Consider the following 17,136-nt stretch of genomic DNA (forward strand, 5'->3'; position numbering starts at 1 on the left):
ACCGGTTTTTGGTTATCCTCTCTGAGCATCACGGTTAAGGGAATTCTATATCCAGCCATTCACTGTCCCCCTCCTGCAGGACACCGGTTCAGGGAGAAGATAGTACGCATTCCTCAGAAAAAGGATCCCCAGGTCAAACCAGTCTGTGAAACTCTGAGCAAAACAGGCTCCTTCCCTGCAGAACCACCCAGAGCCTTTATGAATCTTCGCGATGGGTTTGTGACTCTCCCAGAAAAAAAAATGTGCTTCTCAGTGTTTTCCAAACCTGTTTCCTTAAACCACTGCTTATTTAAGATACGTTGCACAAATACGCTCCCTTGAAAAGTCGCAAATTACAGTTAAAGCTACAGTTTCTTCTGACCAGCGACCTTCCCCAGAGTTCTCATCCTGCCTCCCCAGGGGCGTTGCTTGTTGTCAGTGTGGGAAGGACCCCTGCAAACCTTTGCCACGGACACACGCACGTGCACGCGTGTCCACAGAAAGTGTTCAGGCTGTGTGTGTGCATTTTATGTGAATGTATCGCATTCTGAAGAACTAGCTGTGTCCACTCAACAGCATGTCTTTGAGGTCTAGTCGTGTGGAAAGTGAAGTTCCATCTCCCTACAAGGGCTGCGGCGAGCGCCACAGTGAGGGCGCCAGTGCTCTTGGGGTAGACACGTAGGTTCTTTCACGTGCATCGTTGAGCCTTTAGTCACCAAACGTGTTGGTGGACCCAGGACCCTTCATACATACCGTGGAAAACATGGATCCGGGCCGACCCTGTCACTGTCTGTCACAAGGGGGAGAGACAGGCCAGTGTCCCCCAGCATGTCCAAGGCCAAGTGCAGAGCCCTCAACTCGAGACCTGGACCCTTGTTGTGACTGTGCCCCGAATGTGCCCCTTGGGAATGCGCCTGCCCAGCCTCTTCCCATGACAGCAGAGCTGCGCTGAGAGGCCTGTGGGCACCTTTGTGACACAGACCGTCTGTGGCCCCCCCACACTGTTGGATTCACCCCCCTTCTGTTTCCCCCCACAGCGACCTGACACCGGCAACGACAACAGCCCAGGGCCCTCGGACAGTGAGTATCCGGCAAATGCACGCAGCCAAGTCTCATGTTATGTAAAGGCTTAGGTTAGGTTCTCAGAGCTTAAGGTGAAAGTCCCAAACAGCCAAAACCGCCCTTGAAAATCCCCTAAATCACCCCCAAAGTGCTTCGTACAGTATTTTGTTTCTATAACACCGTTTAATAACATGAACAAAAATGTTGGCCTTAAACCGTAGGGTCACACGCAGCAGGGCACGGTGCTCACTTGCGTAGAGACGGACGCATCTGTGGGTCCAGGGCTGGGTGCCGGTGTCAGGGCGGGAACACCCAGGGCTGTGGGCGTGCTCGGAGAAAGCCTCGCTACCCCCTGCGTCTCCTGTCCCGGCAGGTGCTGAAGAGAGCGTTGTGGTTGCCCTGTACGATTACGAGGCCATTCACCGCGAAGACCTCAGTTTCCGGAAGGGAGACCAGATGGTGATCCTGGAGGAGTGAGTCACCATTCCCCTCCCCAAGACATAGCTACCTCCAATACATCCCCTCCGACACTCAGCCGTACTCTTTTGTGCTTCAATAAAGGACCTGGCAGGTTCATTTATACTAGGGTGTAAATGACTGATGACAACCTGATCGTAATAGTGGAGGGAAAGGTTGGTTGTTAACCTGGGTTAAAACCACAGTGAAGGGGCTTGTGTACTCACTAACGGGGCACATCCGGGCACGGATGAACAGAGCAAAGCGCTTTCCCAGGGAAGCGCTCCTCAGGCGCCTGTGACCGAGCTGCAGGCTTACCCATGGACCAGGCCCTGCTGCGTTGACTTTGTGTTCAGAAGTCCCTGGATCTCTGAGTTTGCTGCCTCCGATCTCCTCCAGTCTTCACCACTAGTGGGTGTGGTGTCCTGTATGTGTGGGGGCCCCAAAATGGCGGTGGTTACTCTTGGTCAGACTCCCGAGGCCCCTCCCTCTGGCTCTGGGCCCCAGGTGAACCCCTACGAGTCTGCCATGGGCCCTGGGCCCCACCTTGGGTATGGCTAGGAAGGCCAAGGCCACAAGTTCAGAGTGGAGCCAAAGACCTAGGTCTGTGGGCCATGGATGCAGGGACAAGCCTTGATTTCAGGCCCTCAGATGCATGGTGGGGACTGTTGTGAAGATCCCTACCCTGATCATGGGGTGCATGCAGGGGGTACTCTAGGCCAAGGCTGAGGGGCCCAAGAGGACCAGGGGGAGTCCTTCTGCCCTTGACTTCTTTGCTCTGTCCTTTCTCTTAGGTCTGGGGAGTGGTGGAGGGCTCGGTCCCTGGCCACCCGGAAAGAGGGCTACATTCCAAGCAACTACGTCGCCCACGTTAACTCTCTGGAGACAGAGGAGTAAGTATCCCTTTCCCTGCCCTCCGGGCGGAAGCATGAGCCAAGCCAGCATTGTTCCCACCTCAGGGCCTTTGCGCCCCCCAGCGCCCCTTCCTGGCACACTCTTCCTGGGGCTCTTTGCCCAGCTGGCGTCTTCTCATCCTTCAGGCCTCGGAGGAGCCTTCCCTGCCCACCCCACATAAAGCGTGTCCCCTTTGTGACTCTCTCATTCGTTCTGAACACTATTCACCAGCATTTCTTCCCTGTGCATGATTTGTGGGGTAGCTTCCTAAGGGTGGAATTCCAGGCAGACAGTTCTTACCGTGTGCACCTTGTAACATTGCCCAACTGTTTTACCACGGCACGAATCACATTACAAAATGAAGTCCAAGAAGGCGGGAGGGGCAGGGAGAGCACAGCGTGCTGATCAAGAACTTGGGCTTTAGAGTTAGACTGCCTGGATTTGAAGCCTGGCTCCACTGCTTCGCAGCTCTACGACACCAGGCAAGTTGCTTGTTCTCTCTCTGTCCCTCAGTTTCCCCATCTATGAAGTGAGGATGATAAGGGCAACGATCCCATGGGGTTGTCGGGTAGATGAATGTTAGCTGTCTTTCTCCTTAGTTGAGACAAAGGAAACAGGGGCCCAGAGAGGAAAAGCAACTTGCTCCAAGTCACACAGCAGGTTACGGCAGGGCTGGCGGCTGGCCTCGGGCCCGGGGCTTTTTTCATCACAGACCATGAACCTCGCCCCGCCCTGCTGAGGGTGGGGATGGAGGGGGCTGCTGCTAGGACTTCCCCACTCTGTATCCCCAGGACCCGGGAGAATGAAGAAAAGGTCCAAGGGTATGGTCCCACGTATAAAATGATTTAAAATCTCACATTCTTGCTTAGAAATTCGGAAGGCCAATTCTGAGATTTTATTTATTTATCTTCAGAGGGGAAGGGAAGGAGAGAGGGAGAGAAATATCAATGTAAGGTCGCTTCTCATGCGTCCCCTGCTGGGAACTGGCCTGCAACCCAGGCCTGTGCCCTGACTGGGAATCGAGCCTCGATCCTCTGGTTCACAGGCCCACGCTCAATCCACTGCGCTACACCAGCCAGGGCCAAAAGGCCAATTTTGTATGTGACTTTGTATACACCGAGAAGGACACACTGTGAAGCTGACAAAGCCCAGACCCCTCCCCACACAGGCCTTCAAGGCCCCAAGAAGAATGTCATGTGTTCTTGTGAAACCTGCGGAAGTAGAATTTTGACCACAGCTGGCTGTGCCTTCATGCCCGGTCTCTGTCCCTCTCCCAACCCCTCCAGTCGGCAGGTGTCGGCATGACCTCAGGCACTGGTGTTCATGACACTGGGTTATTTTTCTCAGAGGAAGCTCCCCAGGGCATGCGAGTTTCCGACTCAGCAAACTGGATTCAGTTCTGGTAAAATGTCTGTTTTAATATTGAAACAATCATTGTTTTTCCCAAAAGAATCTCAGAGGAACATCGACGCTGCAGGAAGCCCGGCCCTCGGTATCCTGGCGCCCTTGTCAGTGGGACAGTGCCACCCACCCAGGGGGGTCACATCTGTCTCCTCCCCTTTCCACCAGGTGGTTCTTCAAGGGCATCAGCCGGAAAGATGCGGAGCGCCAACTCCTGGCCCCTGGCAATGTGCTGGGCTCCTTCATGATCCGGGACAGTGAGACGACCAAAGGTGACCCAGCCCTCCCCATGATAGATAGATGGATAGATAGATAATGAGGATGATAACGAAAGCCAAGGTTTATGGAGCGTTCGCATTCTGACTATTTTAGAAGCATTATTTCTTCTAATTATCAGGCAGTAGGATGAGATAGGGAGGTGTCATGACCAACCCCACTTCACAGGTGAGGAGACTGAGGCACAGAGCAGTGATGTACTCACTTGTCCAAGGTCTCACAGCTGGACGTGGAGGAGCCACGACCAGAACCCAGGCAGCCTGACTCCACAGCCCAGGCGCCACGGCGGTGCCAGCAGTGGTCTTATGGGGCCGTTTGGAAGGGGCGTCAGGGCACTGACAGGAAGTGGCAGGCCTCCGAGGTCCCACTCCTGAGTGGTTTCTCTCTGGCCAATGCAGGGAGCTACTCTTTGTCCGTGCGAGACTATGACCCCCAGCACAGGGACACAGTGAAACATTATAAGATCCGGACCCTGGACAACGGAGGGTACTACGTCTCCCCACGAAGCACCTTCAACACCCTGCAGGAGCTGGTGGCCCACTACAAGAGTGAGTTCCTGCCCAGGGCCCCAGGGTGGGCCTATCTCCCGGGGGTCCTCGTCAAGGGTGCGTGGTGCCCTCGGAGGCCTGCTGGGCTCTTTCTGATCCCCCTCAGACAAACAGCTGCTTTGGATTCTCCTGAAATGTTAGTTCTGTTGAGAAGGGGGAGGAGGTGGCATCTCATCGCGGTCTGCTCTCTTGGGAACAGCCCTCATCATGGCAACCCACTGGAACACTGGCCAGATGCGGTGGACCAGGCAGGGAGGCCTTGGAGGGGAACCCTTTGGCCGGCTCGGAGCTGGCTGCCCTTGACTGACTGGCAGTTCTGTTACAGAAGGGAGTGATGGGCTCTGCCAGAAGCTGACAGTGCCCTGCGTGTCCTCCAAGCCCCAGAAGCCATGGGAGAAAGATGCCTGGGAGATCCCCCGGGAGTCCCTCAAGCTGGAGAAAAAGCTCGGAGCCGGGCAGTTCGGGGAAGTCTGGATGGGTAAGGACCCAGGGTCAGAGGGGGGCGAGAGGGGGAGGGGAGGGAGGCCGTTGCTTCCCGGAAAAGCCTGTGGCAAAGCAGGAATGCCAGCTGGGGCAGAAGGGGAGATTTGAATATTAACCACAAGGGAGCAATCCCTCCGATAGGAAACCAAACCACCTGCTATGCAAACACCGATTTACCTTGAGGGCCGGGCCAGTTGGGGTCAAAACTTTCCTTCTGGGAAGGAGGGGCCCTGGATGAGGAATCAGCTCCCTGACAGGGAGCTGGGCCAGTCTACCAGTTTGGGGTTGAGATTACCAGAGGCTCCTTAGGATGATGAAAATAAAAATGGGGAAATGTGGCTCGGAGGTTTCTAGGTGAGTTCAATGTTGGCAACTGAAGAACAGGCCACTCTGAGCACCTGCCGTGTGCCTGGCACCATGCCAAGGCACCATGGGACCCCAGTAAGGCATGTCCCACCCCTGCTGTCCCCTGCCCCATTAACCTGAGGACAGCGGCACCTGCTTCGCAGAACTGTGGGGTAGACGTGATGCTTGGCTCAGGGCCTGGTGCACCCTTTGTGTTCACAGCCACCATGTTTCAAATGGGGGTGAAGACAACTTACAGAGTTGCAAACAATTTAGTCCGGAAAAAAAAGCTTAAAATCCACACATTTCAACTATATTGAGAGCCTGCTATATACCAGGCACTGAATAAGGGAATGTGTCAGAGAAATAATGGAGAAGGTAAAACAGATCTGAGCAATGAGTTAGAAAATATATGGCTTTAAACTTTTCAATAAGACCTCAGATTTGGATTAGAGCTTCCTGGTAGCTCTAAGGCAAAAATGGAAACACAAGTAATGATGAGATTTATGAGCTCACTGACAAGATGAAATGTGGGTGGGGCGAGGGAACATCATGTGCGAAGTTCCTGTGATGGGATAGGTGGTTGGGTGCTCGAGGGGCTGAGGGGTGTGCAGACTGACTGGTGCACAAAAGGGAGGGGGGTCTGGTGGGTGATAAAGCTGGCAAGGTGGGCAAGGCCAGGTCATGGGTCAGGAGAACTCTGGTGAGACTGGTATTGATTTTGAGAGCAGCGTAAAGATGAATGCACTTTAAGGAAAGATGGCGTGTGAGAGAGTGACAAAGCCAAGGTGGTCTGTGTGTCTGAGTGACAAAACCTGAGTGATGTTTTGAGGTTATTCTTTCATCCTTACGGCAGCCCTTCAAGGGCAGTGCTGATCATGTCGACTTTGCAGATGGGGAAACCGCAGTTGAGGAGGTTAAGGGACTTGCCCAAGGGCACACAGCCAGGAAGTGGTGAAGCAGCTTCCCAACCACATCTGCGTGAGCCAGGGCCCACCCCTCTCAGCCCTCCGTGCAGGCGAGGTGGGCACGGAAGGCTTCCTGGAGGAGGCAGGTCTGCATCAGGCTCTGATCGACTCTGCTCCTGCTTTCTCTCCCACTCCAGCCACCTACAACAGGCACACCAAGGTGGCCGTGAAGACGATGAAGCCAGGGAGCATGTCCGTGGAGGCCTTCCTGGCAGAGGCCAACCTGATGAAAACCCTGCAGCACGACAAGCTGGTGAAGCTGCACGCAGTGGTCACGGAGGAGCCCATTTACATCATCACGGAGTTCATGGCCAAAGGTGCTGTGTTCGGGGGCCGGGGATGGGGGCTGTGGCTCATACCAGTCAAGCGGAGACTCAGAGGTGACTCTGCTGTGGCTCTTGCCCTTGAGTTGCCCCCAGTCTGGCCAGGAGGTCTTCCCACAAGTCCTCATTGAGCCCCTTAATATGCAACTGCCCAGCCCCCCCAGTTAACGAGGTGAAATCATGTTGAGGGGGGTACAGGGCAAGGGGGCACACGAAGCTACCAGGAGAGGGGAGTAGGCAGGACTCTGCTGGGTGATGGGAGAAGAGGCTTATGGATTTGCGGTGAGCCTTAAAGGGCAGGGGCAACTCTCCCCCGCAGCCGCGTCCCCGGCGTGGACCGGTGCTCTGGAAAAGCTTCAACAGAGCATCCATGCCAGGCCGTCCCATCCCTGCTCACCCAGGACCCACAATTTCTTGGGGATCCTTTATTTTAGGCCACTATTTTGCAACCATTTCAATTTCTGCCCATTTTCGATTAATAGAAACATCTCACCCAACCTCATTTAGTGTGATTTAAAATCTCAAAACTTTTTCATTTTAACTTTTTTTTCACTTTCTAAATACACAGTTAACTCCAGCCTTAGAAAACCATAGCCTTGGTCATCCGGGCTCCAAAAGCGTGTCTCCAGGAACCAGTCCAGCAATCCTAACGTCATTTAAAAACACGCAGGTTGTTTTTCTCAGACACTGGGAGCAGTACTTTTATTTAAACCTGTTACCATGGACAGTTTTAACCCCAGGTAGCACCAGTGGTCAGTGTCGCTTCCCCTTCCTCCGCAGGAAGCCTGCTGGACTTCCTGAAAAGTGGCGAAGGCAGCAAGCAGCCGCTGCCGAAACTCATTGACTTCTCAGCCCAGGTGAGAGGCGGATGGGAGGCTGGGGGTGGGGGGAGACAGGAGCTCAATGGTCCGTTCAGCACATTCATATTGACCACATGCGGTAGTAATAGCAGCTGTACTGGTTCACACTTGGGAGCTCCGTATGAAAGTATACTTTTTTTAGAAAGATTTTATTTACTTTTAGACAGAGGGGAGGGGAGGGAGAAAGAGATGGAGAGAAACATCAATGTGTGGTTGCTTCTCACATGCCCCCCACTGGGGACCTGGCCTGCAATCCAGGCATGTGCCCTGACCAGGAATCGAACCAGTGACTATTTAGTTTACAGGCTGGCACTCAATCCACTGAGCTACATCAGCCAGGGCTGAAAGTATACTTTTTGAATGTGCCTTCCATTTAGTCCTCACATCAACATTCTACGGTGGGGTTTTTGCTGTTTATTCTTATGTAAGAAATCACCCCAGGGCTTATAAGCTGGAAACAACCATTAATTATTTCTTATAATTCTGTGGGTTGACTGGAGCTGGCTGGGCGGTTCATCTGCTCCATGTGGCAAGGCTGAGGTCACTCATAGACTGCATTCTGCTGGGTGCTGGCCTGGGTCTAGAATGGCCACGATGGTGTCTCATCCTCTGGGGTCTCTCTCCATGAGGCTTCTCATCACTCAGTAGTCCAGCCAGAGCTTCTTCACGGCGTGGCAGCGAGGCTCCATAGCCAAGCCCTAATGTGCAAGTGCTGATGAAGCCTCTACTTGCACCATGCTTGCTAATGTCCCATTGGCTAAAGCCCATCACGGGGGCCCAGCCCAGAGGCAGTGTGGGAGGGGCTTGGCCAAGGGCCTGAGCCCAGGAGGCATGGTCCACTGGGAGCCACCAATGTAACACTCTGACCACAGGAAGGAAAGTGCCACCCCCATTCACATAATAGGAACTTGAGGCATAGACAAGAAGATAAGTACAGATGAGGAAACTGAGGCTCAGCGAGGTTAAATGGCTTGCCTAAGCTACCGTGCTCATTTGGGGGGATACAGCAGGGAATAAATTGGAAAGTATTGCTGTCCTCACAAAGTGTATAGTCCAGACAGGAAGACAGATATTAAAAAGCTGAATCTCTTTGGGGGCTCAGACCCAAGAGGCCTGACTCAGTGTCAAAGGAATGCAGTATCCAGCAAAATAATAATGTACTTAAGTTTCAGAAACACCATGTAAAGCCCCATTTTCTTTCTCACCTTCCCTTGTTGCAGATCCTCTCTCCCTCAGTCTGAGTGCTTTTTATTTCCCTCCCCTCTCATTCTCTCCTATTTGTGGGAAGACAAGTACTGGGAGTATGCAGCTGGAACATTTAGCCTGGCCTTGGTGCAATCCAAGAAGACTTCCTGGAGGAAGTGGCCTCTAGGCTGAGCCCTGAAGAATGAGTAGAAGTTAGTCCAAAGAAGAGGAGAGGAAAGGCTGTTCTAGATAAAAGAAACAGCCTGTGCCAGAGCCCAAAGGGGAAAGACAAGAGCTGGGCCTGGCCAGCCAGTGCCTGGGGCTGGTGAAGTGAAGGGAGTGTGGTTTGCAGCCTGGAGGGTGTTAAGGGAGACCTGCACCAGGGCCCAGGGCAGAGTGCATTTGAGTATGCAAATCCTGGGGCGTGGAGGGGGTTCCAACAGAAGTTTAAAAAAATGTCTAACCTTTCAGAGCCTAGAATGCCAGAGACCTATGGAAATCAAGGCCTGGTATTTTGACTTTAGCGGGCCCTGACCCTAGAGAAACAATAGTCTGTTGATAAAGTATAACCGTCAAACTGGTAGAAACCTTGCTGGGCAGAGTCATCGACTGGGGCAAGGGCCACTCTCCCCATTTTACAGATCGGAAAACAAACCAAGGGAGGAAAAGAGCTGCCAGGCCCTTGTGCATCCAGGAACAGAGGAGAACTCAGGGCCCAGGGACGAGAAGGAGCCACCCCGGGGACCTGGTCTCCGCCTCCAGTCCTAGAGGCAGATTGGCACAGTGCCGGGTACCCCAGGCCTGTGTGGGTCTCAGTCTCTCCATTTGTCAAATGAGGGAAATGGACCACATCTGTGGTTTTCAAGTTCAGAAGCTTTTTTTTTTGGCACAACTCTTTTGGTCAATGAAATCTTATACAGTAACTGAATATTCTAAAATCGGTCAAGATAGAGCTGCTCTGATAGAAAGGCAGGGGCTCATACGTGGCACTTTTTTGCCCTCTACCCCCACACTGCCAGACGACCTTGAGGCATGAGTAGGATTTCGTTCGAAGAGCCAGAACATTCCTACAGGCCCTTCCAGCTCTGATTCTGTGATTCCCTGATACTCTTGGAAGAAACCTGAGTTCCAGTGCCTGACGTCATGGCAGCCCATTTGGTGATCATGAAATCTCACCACCCGATCAACCCCCAGTTCTTAGACCAACCCTGAGCCCGGTAAACCTATCCATTCATTCATTCAATTGACAAAACCTTGAGAAGTAACTCTGTAAATGTGTATCAGGCTTAGGAGTTGCACAGGATTTTGGGGTTGATCCCAGTTCTGCCTGGGAAGCATTGAGGTAGTTGGTTAACCTTTCCGAGTGCCCTTCCCTCAACAGGGAGCGCTAGCAGCTACCACTGAGGTGAGTACTTACATGCCAGACACCACTTCCTAGTCCTTGATGGAGGCTGACAGGATTAAACCTCACATAACCCCTCAGAAGCAGGTTCTGTTTTACAGAGTGGGCTGTCCCCATTTCACAGAGAATGAAGGGAGGCATAGAAGGTTGAAGCAGGGGGCTCAGGCTGAGCTGGTCCAACTCCAGAGTCGCTTGGGTATTATCGCCTCCGATCTGCGTGGGACTTGTCTCACTTGGCCCCCTGAGCTCCAGTGAAAATCAGTAACATGACTGTCTGCCAGTGGGTGCTAAAAATGGTAACTACCAGCATCAGTGCCTGCTCTGTGCCAAATCGATGGCCAAAAATCCAGGTAGAGTAATGGGTAAACGCATGGACCCTGAGTATGGTGGGTGGAGTTTGAATCCTGGCCCTTACCTGGATCAGTTACTTACTCTTCTGGCCTTTAGCTTTCTCACCTGTGAAATAGGACTGATAACAATAGTACCTCCCCCAAAGTACTGTCATAATAAATAAGTAAATAAGCCACAATGCCTGCCATTAAGGTAATGACCAATCCTTGACTGTGTCTCTAAGTACTCCTTACACATCCCCACCTCCCCAGCCCCCCACCTCAGGCCAAGACCTACCTTAACCCCTGGTCAGCTTCCCCAAACAAAATTAAAAAGTTTCAAGTTTTTGTTGGGAAGTCTGCAGCCTCCTACCTCAGTTTCGATGGTCGTAGGTGCCCTCTTCTGGCCACTTTCTGTAAGTGCACCATCTGCTCCTCAAGCTGGCTTGTGCCCCGGTATGGTCTGTCCCGGCAGAGATGCGCTACTCTTCCAACCAATCTCACCAGATTGCACCCAGCTGCAGTCCTCCGGAGCACTGGGGTTATGCAGTAATTACAGGCAGAGCAGTGCACTGGGACTGAACACCCACGACTGGTTTGAGTCTGACATTCAGAATTTTCTTGGTGGTATGATCTGGGAAGTGTCCCTCTATAAAACAGAGATTGTGAGAGCACCTGACTCAAGGAGCTTGAAAGCCAGTTTGCAAATTGTAAGTGCTGTTTGCTGGGTGCCTAAGAATTAATGATAAACTTCTTTATCAAGGTTAATGCACAAACCCTCCTAGGTAGAAAATGTCCCTAAGGAAAAATCCCCCGTCCCTCCATCGGAGGTGCGGAGGCGTCCAGGGCCCCACTGTGGATAAAGATCCCCAGCACAGCCTCCAATTCACTCAGCAGCCATGGTGACATTAAAATATACATCAGACAACATCACGTTCCTACTCGGAGCCTTCTGCTATCTCCCCGTCACACTCAGAATGCAGTCCAACCTCCTCTCCTAGCCCACAAGGTCCTTCACACTCAGCCACCTCCCTCTCAACTCCAAGCACTGACCCTGTGGCAACTTCTGCTCGGTCACCTGGTCCACAGACACCCAAGCTCATTCCTGCCTCCGGGCCTTTGCACCTGATGTTCTCTTTGCCAGGAACATTCTTACTTGATACACTTCTTATCATCACTGAGATCTTTGCTTAAAGTTCACCTCCTCGTCGAAGACTTCCCTGACCACTTGCCCAACCCCAAAAGGCTGCTAGTCTTTATTTCCTGTTATCCCTCTTTATCCTTTCTTTAGGGTGCTCATTAGCAACTGCAGGGGCTTTGCCTGGCTCAGAACCTGTTCAAGTAACGTGTCTGGCACCCACAAGACACTCAGTGGATATTCATGAATAAATGAATTTTTCCTAACCAGGTGTGGGGATAAAGAAGATATAAGAGATACAACAGCCCTGGCTCGTGTAGCTCAGTGGATTGAGTGCGGGCCTGCGAACCAAACAATCCCGGTTTGATTCCCAGTCAGGGCACATGCCTGGGTTGCAGGCCGGTTCCCTGCAGGCCAGTTCCCAGCAGGGGATGCACAGAAGGCAACCATACATTGATGTTTCTCTCCCTCTCTCCTTCCCTACCCCTCTAAAGATAAACTAATAAAATCTTTAAAAAAAAAAAGATACAACAGAACATGATCTTGGCCTAGGTTGTCCCCAAAAAGGGGCTGGGGGATGAGCTCACAGTATCTTCGTTGTATCCTGGTGCGGATATAAACGTCCTGGAGAACAATACCATTCAGTGCTTTTTCCTCAAAGTGTTCTCTGGAAGTCCCAGAACTCTAGAGCAGCCCCCACCCTGACCCAGGCCCTGAGGACCCTCCCAGCCTGGGTGGGTAGACAGAGAAATGCCAGCCTGACTCAGGACCCTCCCACAGAAAAGGGGGAGCGGCTCACACGTTTTCCAGTTTCCTCACACGCGGACACCCCTCTTCTGCCTTTGGGTGGGACCTGTCTGGCGAGGGGCCAGAGCTGAGGACGGGGGTCTCTCTGTTTTGGGCGGAGATTGCGGAAGGCATGGCCTTCATCGAGCGGAGGAACTACATTCACCGAGACCTCCGAGCGGCCAACATCCTGGTCTCTGCGTCCCTGGTGTGTAAGATCGCGGACTTCGGCCTCGCGAGGGTCATCGAGGACAACGAGTACACGGCCCGGGAAGGTAGGGGATGCGCCGAGAGGATGTGTGTCCTTACGGATCGCCTTCACCAACCTCCAAGGACTAAGACGGAGATCAGTAACCAGAGGCTAACCGAACCCATCCCAGACCAGGGGGAAGGAGGGGAGTACAGGGAGAGACACCAGTGACTGGTGGAAACCTTAGAGGCCAAGGACAAACTCTTCCCTTTCCACGCTGCCTGGGGTGAGGGTGCTGAGGCATTAGCTACCACCTGGACTCAGGCTCCCTGAAGTCCTGCTGTCCCGGAATCTGTGACCTCTACAGCTCCGCTCTTAAGGAGTCGTCGGTCACCCGAGTAATAGCTGAATCAACAAAGTGGTCCTGGGGAATGAGGTCCCTACCACACCCCAGACCCCTCTGCCCACTCCTCCCGCTTTAGCCATCTGTCCTCAGCATGGATGTTCCTTGCTTCACAGAGGCCAGATTCAGGGAAGTCGCAGTTCCGCGGGGCGCAGATGTGGGCAGCTGCGCCGTCCTGCCCCCTCACCCTCGAGGAGACCGGCCCTGACTGCTCCCCAGACTCTCGCTGACTCTGCTCTTCCCAACCCTGCAGGGGCCAAGTTCCCCATCAAGTGGACAGCTCCCGAAGCCATCAACTTTGGCTCCTTCACCATCAAGTCAGACGTCTGGTCTTTCGGTATCCTGCTGATGGAGATCGTCACCTATGGCCGGATCCCATACCCAGGTAACGGAGGCGGCATCAGCTGGGGGCTGCTTCTGCGGCCCAGCCTGGCCGTCCTCCCTTGTCAGTGTGTCCATTCGGACTGAGTGCTTCATCCTCACCTGCGATGCCTGCCCCATCCCAGTGAAAGGCACCACCATCCACCCGGTTTCCTAAGCCTGAAATCTGGGGGCTTCCTCTGCCCTTCCTTTCCTCTCACTCCTTACTGCATCCAAGCCACAGATTCTGCCCATTTGACTCCAAAACACTATTCAAGTCTTCCCCCTCTAACTCCACAGCCCCCACCCACATCCAGGTCAACACCACCTGTCACCTCGATGGCACGGTGACCGTCTCACCATCACCCTGCTTTCTCCCCTCTCTGCCACAGGCCATCCTCTGCTTGCAGCCTGAGCAGTTTTTCCAACGTTGTGACTCAGATCTTGTCACTTCTCCACCCCTCAGTCTTTCATGGCCTCTCATCATATTAGGACAAAATCCCAAACTTCTAAGTACGCCCGCAGGTCTGGCATGACCCAGCCCCTGCCTACTTCTCCAGCTTCACTTTCTGCTGCATCCACCCTCCGGTCATCCAGAGTCCCACACGTGTCCCTCGTGCTTCTCGTTCATAACCCCCTACACCGTTTCTTTCCCAGTGTTCATCACAATTGATAACGATGTTTAGTTTAATATTTTCCCCATCAGACTCTCGGCTCCATGAGGCCAGAAATCACATCTGTATTGCTCACTGGTGTGTGTATCTGCGCTGCTGCCTCTGTGCTCACCACACAGTGGGTGCTCAGGCACTGGAATGGATGAGTTTATCCACGTGCCTGTGGGCAGCACCCTGCACTGAATAGGACGTGTGGGCAGACAAACATATATCCAACATATAGAGGGCCTGGGACTCAGTAAATAATGTGGTTTCCTGTTCCTTTTCCGTTGGGATGTCACCTGGGATGTCTCTAGCCAGACAACTGGAAAAGGGGGCAAGGCAGATATAAAGGGGCTCCGCTATTTTAATAAACTGTCCTGAATTTGAGTCCTGTCCCCATCGACTGTTACACTTGGAGAAATTCACTTCTACCCCAGGGTTTTCCCCTGTAATAAAATATAGGTGATGGTATCTAGCTTGCAGAAGTGGTTGTGAAGGTTAAGAATGGAAGACACAGACTCTGTTCCTTCAACAGTATTTATCAAATGTCTACCATGTGTTATGCACTAGGGGTCAGTAAGAGCTGAGGTCCCTGCTGGTGAGGCGCCCACATCCTAGCCTGGAGGGACGTGCTAAACAGACACCGCCCCCCCCCCCCCAGGTGGAGATCACTGCTGAGAAGGAAGTGCAGCAGAGGTGTTTGAGAGAGGGTGCCGTGGGGCTCCTGTGGACAGGGGGCGCCTGTCAGAGCAAGTCATATTTGAACTGAAAAACAGCTGAGCGATGACCTAGGGAAAAGATTTCAGGTAGAAGGCACTGCTCATTTCGAGGGCCTGAGGTGTGCCTGAAGAACAGCAAAGAAGCCAGGTAGCTAGAGACCAAGAATGAGAATAGATGGTAGAGGATGAGGTTGGCAGGGACCAGATCCAGCAGGGTCCATGGTCATGATGAAGAGTGAGTGGATGTGAGTATAAGTACATGGAAGCCAGTGAAGGATTTTTGGCTGGAAAGTGGCGTCATCTAATCTCCGTGTTTAAGTGATGCTTTGGCTCAGTGTGGAGAGTGGATTGGGAGCTGGGGACACGGTGGCAGCCTCAGTAGTGGCACAGGCACAGGGAGTGATGGCAACAGAGATGAGTTGATGGGTTGATGCTATGTTTCAAAAGAAGAACGGATGTGCCTTGTTGATGTGGAAGGTGAGGGAGAGAGAAGAATCAAGGGTGATTCTCTTGGTTTTAATTGAGGAACTGGGTGTGTAATGCTCTGTGGGTAGAAATTCAAGAATTCTGTTTTAGTCCCATTAAATTTAAGGTAACTAGTAGACATCCAAGTAAAGATGTTCAAGGAAGCACTTGGATATATGAGTTTGGAGTTCAAGACTGGTAATAAAAAGTTGGGAATCATAGTTAAATTGTTGTTCTTAAGGATAACTAACAAGTTTAATTAAGGAAATGGTCTCACACATACATAGGGTGACATTGAGTCTGGCCACCTAACTGTTTTGTCTTGAGGGTATGCCAGGGAAAACCAGGCAATGAGTTATGAAACCCTGTATCCATTAGGATGCATTAGGCTGCAGGTAACAAAATAACAGACTAAACAGTAAGTTGTTAATCCCCATATTGTGTCTGGCATTGGCGACTGGTTAGTGCAGCCGCTCAGCAGCTCTCAGGACTGTGTGTTGGTCTGTGACTGTTTCCTCACATGGTCAGATGGCTGCTGCAGCTGCTAGGGTCACATTGTCTCACGGGGTCTGAAGAAAGGAGGAAGTGTGCATCCTCTGAAGTCTCTTTTTGTCAGGGTGGAAAATCTTCCGGGAATTCTCCCTGGAGACTCCCCCTCAGCTCTCACTGGCTAAAATTGGGGGTCATGACCCTGTCCTGGCTCAAGGGAGTCTCTGAACTTCACAGTGGCAGGGGCTCAGTTCCCACAGGAGGTGGAGAGTGATGGCTGCCTGGGAGGCAAGTACATCTGCCACCCCTGGACTCCCACCCACAATCCCTCCCTTTTTAATCCCATGGTTCCTCCTCAGGGATGTCAAACCCTGAGGTGATCCGGGCACTGGAGAGAGGATACCGGATGCCCCGGCCAGAACTGTGCCCTGAGGAGCTCTACAACATCATGACTCGCTGCTGGCAGAACCGCCCTGAGGAGCGGCCCACCTTCGAATATATCCAGAGTGTGCTGGAGGACTTCTTCACAGCCACAGAGAGCCAGTACCAGCAGCAGCCGTGATGGGGGGGGACCGAGGCAGGGCCAGACACTGAGGCAAGGCCTCGGAGGTGTCTCCAGCACCATCGGCCAGATACCCGCTCACCCTTCCCACTCCCAGACACCCATGCTTGCTCCAGCCACGTTTTCTCATCTGTCAAGTGAGTGGGTTGGACTGGACAATCTCTTTTTGACTCTAGCAGTCCACAATCTGCCATTCTCAGGAGGCCTTGACTTCCTATTTCTATTGCCTGGGACACCTGTATTCCAGTTACAGCTGTGGTTGAAATGGGAAACTTTTTAAATAATGAAGTAAATATTTAAATATAAGTGCCCTGGCTGGTGTAGCTCAGTAGATTGGGTGCCGGCCTGTGAACCAAAGGGTTGCAGGTTCGATTCCCAGTCAGGACACATGCCTGGGTTGTGTGGGCCAGGTCCCCAGTGGGGGGCACATGAGAGGCAACCAACCGATGTATCCCACACATCAATGTTTCTTTCCCTCTTTTTCCCTCCCTTCCTCTCTCTCTAAAAATAAATGAATAAAATCTTTAAAAAATATTTAAATAAAAGATACATATGCTAAAAGCTTTACTGACAGGTCAGCTGTTCCTCCAGTTTCTTAATATCTATTTGACTTTTCACTGCATAAGTCAAAAATGGGGAAAGCCTCTTCCCGAGACCAGTAGTGCAGAGAAGGGGTTCAATACTCAAACTGCTTCAAAATAGTTGTTAGTTTCCTATTGCTGCTGTAACAGCTTGGTGGCTTAAAACAACACCAATTTATTACCTTTCAGTTCCAGAGATCAGAAGTCTGAAATGGCTTGGCGGGGCTCCATGCCTTTTGCAAGCGCTGGGGGCCAATGGGCGTTTCCTTTCCTCTT

The 17,136-nt window shown here is 52.3% G+C and overlaps 1 protein-coding gene across 3 annotated transcripts in view; it reads left to right on the forward strand.

Annotated features, from left to right (window-relative positions):
- Positions 1-16,846, forward strand: part of HCK (HCK proto-oncogene, Src family tyrosine kinase) — a 33,118-nt gene extending 16,272 nt beyond the window's left edge. For all 3 annotated transcript variants that reach the window (XM_037143200.2, XM_053671115.1, XM_053671116.1), the window contains 11 exons: positions 1,017-1,059; positions 1,415-1,514; positions 2,292-2,390; positions 3,961-4,064; positions 4,467-4,616; positions 4,942-5,094; positions 6,550-6,729; positions 7,516-7,592; positions 12,557-12,710; positions 13,282-13,413; positions 16,077-16,846. In XM_037143200.2, the coding sequence (XP_036999095.1) occupies positions 1,017-1,059; positions 1,415-1,514; positions 2,292-2,390; positions 3,961-4,064; positions 4,467-4,616; positions 4,942-5,094; positions 6,550-6,729; positions 7,516-7,592; positions 12,557-12,710; positions 13,282-13,413; positions 16,077-16,279 (1,395 nt within the window). In that variant the 3' untranslated portion in view covers positions 16,280-16,846. The remainder of the gene's footprint in view (positions 1-1,016; positions 1,060-1,414; positions 1,515-2,291; positions 2,391-3,960; positions 4,065-4,466; positions 4,617-4,941; positions 5,095-6,549; positions 6,730-7,515; positions 7,593-12,556; positions 12,711-13,281; positions 13,414-16,076) is intronic.
- Positions 16,847-17,136: the final 290 nt, after the last annotated feature.

This window comes from Artibeus jamaicensis, unplaced genomic scaffold, assembly GCF_021234435.1.
Source record: "Artibeus jamaicensis isolate MK-2021 breed Jamaican fruit bat unplaced genomic scaffold, CSHL_Jam_final contig_685, whole genome shotgun sequence".
Taxonomy (NCBI): Eukaryota; Metazoa; Chordata; class Mammalia; order Chiroptera; family Phyllostomidae; genus Artibeus; species Artibeus jamaicensis.